At 51.5% G+C, this 6,000-nt stretch overlaps 1 protein-coding gene across 3 annotated transcripts in view; it reads left to right on the forward strand.

Annotated features, from left to right (window-relative positions):
* LOC129845796 (arginine-glutamic acid dipeptide repeats protein-like) overlaps positions 1–6,000 on the forward strand; it is a 94,349-nt gene that overhangs the window by 83,455 nt on the left and 4,894 nt on the right. The window contains exon 15 of one of the 3 annotated variants that reach the window (XM_055913716.1): positions 5,290–5,403. The exons of 1 other annotated variant lie outside the window; for it this stretch is intronic. In XM_055913716.1, the coding sequence (XP_055769691.1) occupies positions 5,290–5,329 (40 nt within the window). In that variant the 3' untranslated portion in view covers positions 5,330–5,403. Of the gene's footprint in view, positions 1–4,430; positions 4,539–5,289; positions 5,404–6,000 lie in introns of those variants that run through there. One more of the 3 variants, XM_055913714.1, reaches the window with a different exon arrangement.

Here is a 6,000-nt window from a genome sequence, read left to right on the forward strand (position 1 = left end):
GACCAGAGAGAGAGGGGTCCTTCCTCTCTCTCCCTAATGTTGATGTAAACCATGAGGGTGGCCTTGTAAGTGCCTGACCAGAGAGAGAGGGGTCCTTCCTCTCTCCCTAATGTTGATGTAAACCATGAGGGTGGCCTTGTAAGTGCCTGACCAGAGAGAGAGGGGTCCTTCCTCTCTCCCTAATGTTGATGTAAACCATGAGGGTGGCCTTGTAAGTGCCTGACCAGAGAGAGAGGGGTCCTTCCTCTCTCTCCCTAATGTTGATGTAAACCATGAGGGTGGCCTTGTAAGTTACTGACCAGAGAGAGGGGTCCTTCCTCTCTCTCCCTAATGTTGATGTAAACCATGAGGGTGGCCTTGTAAGTGCCTGACCAGAGAGAGAGGGGTCCTTCCTCTCTCTCCCTAATGTTGATGTAAACCATGAGGGTGGCCTTGTAAGTGCCTGACCAGAGAGAGGGGTCCTTCCTCTCTCTCCCTAATGTTGATGTAAACCATGAGGGTGGCCTTGTAAGTTACTGACCAGAGAGAGGGGTCCTTCCTCTCTCTCCCTAATGTTGATGTAAACCATGAGGGTGGCCTTGTAAGTGCCTGACCAGAGAGAGAGGGGTCCTTCCTCTCTCTCCCTAGTGTTGATGTAAACCATGAGGGTGGCCTTGTAAGTGCCTGACCAGAGAGAGAGGGGTCCTTGCTATCTCTCCCTCCCTAATGGTTCATTTTAGCTCAAACACAGACCACCGGGAAGTTTTAAACCTTGTCAGATGTCTCGTGAAAACCAAGTGTACAATGACCTTGTTGTCTCTCTGGGCTGTGATTGGTCACAGGGCCGACCTAGTGACATATCGGCTGTGGAGTCTGTACAATGACCTTGTTGACTCTCTGGGCTGTGATTGGTCACAGGGCCGACCTAGTGACATATCAGCTGTGGAGTCTGTACAATGACCTTGTTGACTCTCTGGGCTGTGATTGGTCACAGGGCCGACCTAGTGACATATCAGCTGTGGAGTCTGTACGATGACCTTGTTGTCTCTCTGGGCTGTGATTGGTCACAGGGCTGACCTAGTGACATATCAGCTGTGGAGTCTGTACAATGACCTTGTTGACTCTCTGGGCTGTGATTGGTCACAGGGCCGACCTAGTGACATATCAGCTGTGGAGTCTGTACAATGACCTTGTTGACTCTCTGGGCTGTGATTGGTCACAGGGCCGACCTAGTGACATATCGGCTGTGGAGTCTGTACAATGACCTTGTTGACTCTCTGGGCTGTGATTGGTCACAGGGCCGACCTAGTGACATATCAGCTGTGGAGTCTGTACAATGACCTTGTTGTCTCTCTGGGCTGTGATTGGTCACAGGGCCGACCTAGTGACATATCAGCTGTGGAGTCTGTACAATGACCTTGTTGACTCTCTGGGCTGTGATTGGTCACAGGTTCCGACCTAGTGACATATCAGCTGTGGAGTCTGTACGATGACCTTGTTGTCTCTCTGGGCTGTGATTGGTCACCGACCTAGTGACATATCAGTTGTGGAGTCTTCTCTTTCACCGACACCACACTATCAACGTTGGTTCAACATTCATGCCGATTTATCTTCTTCGTGGAAATCTTGAAATGGACTCGTTGGTGTGACCTGCCCTTTTTATGTCCGTATGCCCATATATGGGCACTAAGTTGCACCAAAGATTGTATGGTACGGCTGGAAAGCCAAGATCCCCAGTTTTCAGGAGAACCCCCTGTATTCGAGGATAGGGGATTACCGTTCTCGTTTTAGACCAAATTGAATAAAACATTTTATTGGAAATGTAAGTGGTTAATGTGGTCCATGCGGATGCCTGGCCAGAAAGAGGGGTCCTCGTCTGTCCCTTTTGCTCCCCTTTAAAACTGGTGCTGTTGAACCCAATTCTGGTGCTGTAGAACCCAATCCTGGTGCTGTAGAACGCTGTAGAACCCAATCCTGGTGCTGTAGAACGCTGTAGAACCCAATCCTGGTGCTGTAGAACCCAATTCTGGTGCTGTAGAACCCAATTCTGGTGCTGTAGAACCCAATCCTGGTGCTGTAGAGCCCAATCCTGGTGCTGTAGAACCCAATCCTGGTGCTGTAGAACCCAATCCTGGTGCTGTAGAACCCAATTCTGGTCTTGTAGAACCAAAGGGTGTGTTCAGGGAAAACTAAAATGGGTTTCCCTTTGAGTGTCCTGGACTAGGATAACACTGATACCTAAAACCTTCCTTTGGGTCTCCTGGACTAGGATAACACAGAGACCTAAAACCTTCCTATGGGTCTCCTGGACTAGGACAACACTGAGACCTAAAACCTTCCTTTGGGTCTCCTGGACTAGGATAACACAGAGACCTAAAACCTTCCTATGGGTCTCCTGGACTAGGACAACACTGAGACCTAAAACCTTCCTTTGGGTCTCCTGGACTAGGACAACACTGAGACCTAAAACCTTCCTTTGGGTCTCCTGGACTAGGACAACACTGATACCTAAAACCTTCCTTTGAGTCTCCTGGACTAGGACAACACTGAGACCTAAAACCTTCCTTTGGGTGTCCTGGACTAGGATAACACTGAGCCCTAAAACCTTCCTTTGGGTGTCCTGGACTAGGACAACACTGAGACCTAAAACCTTCCTTTGGGTGTCCTGGACTAGGATAACACTGAGACCTAAAACCTTCCTTTGGGTCTCCTGGACTAGGACAACACTGATACCTAAAACCTTCCTTTGAGTCTCCTGGACTAGGACAACACTGAGACCTAAAACCTTCCTTTGAGTCTCCTGGACTAGGACAACACTGAGACCTAAAACCTTCCTTTGGGTCTCCTGGACTAGGATAACACTGCCCTAAAACCTTCCTTTGAGTCTCCTGGACTAGTGTAACAATTTAACTTTAGTCCGTCCCCTCGCCCCGACCCGGGCGCGAACCAGGGACCCTCTGCACACATCAACAACAGTCACCCACGAAGCATCGTTACCCATCGCTCCACAAAAGCCGTGGCCCTTGCAGAACAAGGGGAACCACTACTTCAAGGTCTCAGAGCGAGTGACGTCACCGATTGAAGCGCTATTAGCGCGCACCACCGCTAACTAGCTAGCCATTTCACATCGGTTACACTAGGATAACACTGAGACCTAAAACCTTCTATTCTAAACTCATAGTCTACACCTGGTCCTGGAGAGCTGCCGGGCGCGCAGGCTTTAGTTCCAACCCTGCTCTAACACGGTTCCCATCCAGCTCTTAGGTTCTGTTATCAGGGGTGTATTCATTAGTGAACAACGTAGCAAAGAGTTTTGCATTGAAAATGAGTGTTTCTAAAAATGGCCGAACCCGGTTGGTTCGTCGTTCATAGTGAATACACCCCAGGTGTTAGTGCAGGGTTGGAGCTAAACGCCTGCTCTGTGTCCTGTTCCTCTCACAACAGAGAGGGTACTGGGTAAACAGCTCTTTTCCTCGGATGACTGGGCAGGAAGTTTAGCAGGCGGATGCTTCCTGTCTCTCCACACACACACACAGTGTTAATACACTCACTAGAAACACACTTACCACACACGTCCAGTACTTCCTGTTGTTGCTGTCCACAGCTCCTCAGACTTCCTGCAGCTGACAGACAGGAAGTAGCCTGCCAGAACCATCAGATCTGACTATTCAGGCTCCCAACTAGCGTCCCAACTGGGGTATCAACTAGGGTCCTAACTAGGGTCTCAACTAGGGCACTAACTAGGGTCCTAACTAGGGTCCCATCTGGGGTCTCAACTAGCGTCCCATCTGGGGTCTCAACTGGGGTCCTAACTAGGGTCTCAACTAGGGCACTAACTAGGGTCCCATCTGGGGTCTCAACTAGCGTCCCAACTAGCGTCCCATCTGGGGTCTCAACTGGGGTCTCAACTAGGGCACTAACTAGGGTCCTAACTCCTCTATCCCCTACAGTGAGGAGCGGATGACAGCAGCACGGGTCAGGAAGTGTGGAACAGGTCCTAACTAGGGTCCTAACTAGGGCACTAACTAGGGCACTAACTAGGGTCCTAACTAGGGCACTAACTAGGGCACTAACTAGGGTCCTAACTAGGGTCTCAACTAGAGCACTAACTAGGGTCCTAACTAGGGCCCTAACTAGGGTCCTAACTCCTCTCTATCCCCTACAGTGAGGAGCGGATGACAGCAGCGCGGGTCAGGAAGTGTTGAACAGGTCTGGTGTTGGGTCCTAACTAGGGTCCTAACTAGGGTCCTAACTGGGGTCCTAACTGGGGTCCCATCTGGGGTATCAACTAGCGTCCCATCTGGGGTCTCAACTGGGGTCCTAACTGGGGTCCTAACTAGAGTCCTAACTGGGGTCCTAACTGGGGTCCTAACTGGGGTCCTAACTGGGGTCCTAACTGGGGTCCTAACTGGGGTCCTAACTAGGGTCCTAACCCTCTCTATCCCCTACAGTGAGGAGAGGATGACGGCGGCGCGGGTCAGGAAGTGTGTGAAGTGTGGAACAGGTCCTAACTAGGGTCCTAACTAGGGTCCTAACTAGGGTCCTAACTAGGGTCCTAACTGGGGTCCTAACTAGGGCACTAACTGGGGTCCTAACTGGGGTCCTAACTAGGGTCCTAACTAGGGTCCTAACTGGGGTCCTAACTAGGGCACTAACTAGGGCACTAACTGGGGTCCTAACTGGGGTCCTAACTGGGGTCCTAACTGGGGTCCTAACTAGGGTCCTAACTGGGGTCCTAACTGGGGTCCTAACTAGGGCACTAACTGGGGTCCTAACTAGGGCACTAACTAGGGTCCTAACTGGGGTCCTAACTAGGGTCCTAACTGGGGTCCTAACTAGGGCACTAACTGGGGTCCTAACTAGGGTCCTAACTGGGGTCCTAACTAGGGTCCTAACTGGGGTCCTAACTAGGGCACTAACTAGGGCACTAACTAGGGTCCTAACTAGGGTCCTAACTAGGGTCCTAACTGGGGTCCTAACTAGGGTCCTAACTAGGGTCCTAACTAGGGTCCTAACTAGGGTCCTAACTGGGGTCCTAACTAGGGTCCTAACTGGGGTCCTAACTAGGGTCCTAACTGGGGTCCTAACTAGGGTCCTAACTAGGGTCCTAACTAGGGTCCTAACTGGGGTCCTAACTAGGGTCCTAACTGGGGTCCTAACTAGGGTCCTAACTGGGGTCCTAACTAGGGTCCTAACTAGGGTCCTAACTAGGGCACTAACTAGGGTCCTAACTGGGGTCCTAACTAGGGCACTAACTGGGGTCCTAACTAGGGTCCTAACTAGGGTCCTAACCCTCTCTGTCCCCTACAGTGAGGAGCGGATGACGGCGGCGCGGGTCAGGAAGTGTTGAACAGGTCTGGTGTTGGGTCCTAACTAGGGTCCTAACTAGGGTCCTAACTGGGGTCCTAACTAGGGTCCTAACTAGGGTCCTAACTAGGGTCCTAACTGGGGTCCTAACTAGGGTCCTAACTAGGGTCCTAACTGGGGTCCTAACTAGGGTCCTAACTGGGGTCCTAACTGGGGTCCTAACTGGGGTCCTAACTAGGGTCCTAACTGGGGTCCTAACTGGGGTCCTAACTGGGGTCCTAACTAGGGTCCTAACTGGGGTCCTAACTAGGGTCCTAACTGGGGTCCTAACTGGGGTCCTAACTGGGGTCCTAACTGGGGTCCTAACTGGGGTCCTAACTAGGGTCCTAACTGGGGTCCTAACTAGGGTCCTAACTGGGGTCCTAACTAGGGTCCTAACTAGGGTCCTAACTGGGGCCCTAACTAGGGTCCTAACTAGGGTCCTAACTAGGGTCCTAACCCTCTCTGTCCCCTACAGTGAGGAGAGGATGACGGCGGCGCGGGTCAGGAAGTGTTGAACAGGTCTGGTGTTGGGTCCTAACTAGGGTCCTAACTAGGGTCCTAACTAGGGTCCTAACTGGGGTCCTAACTAGGGCACTAACTGGGGTCCTAACTAGGGTCCTAACTAGGGTCCTAACTGGGGTCCTAACTAGGGTCCTAACCCCTCTCTATCCC

The sequence above is a fragment of the Salvelinus fontinalis genome, unplaced genomic scaffold (assembly GCF_029448725.1).
Source record: "Salvelinus fontinalis isolate EN_2023a unplaced genomic scaffold, ASM2944872v1 scaffold_0369, whole genome shotgun sequence".
NCBI classification, from domain to species: Eukaryota; Metazoa; Chordata; class Actinopteri; order Salmoniformes; family Salmonidae; genus Salvelinus; species Salvelinus fontinalis.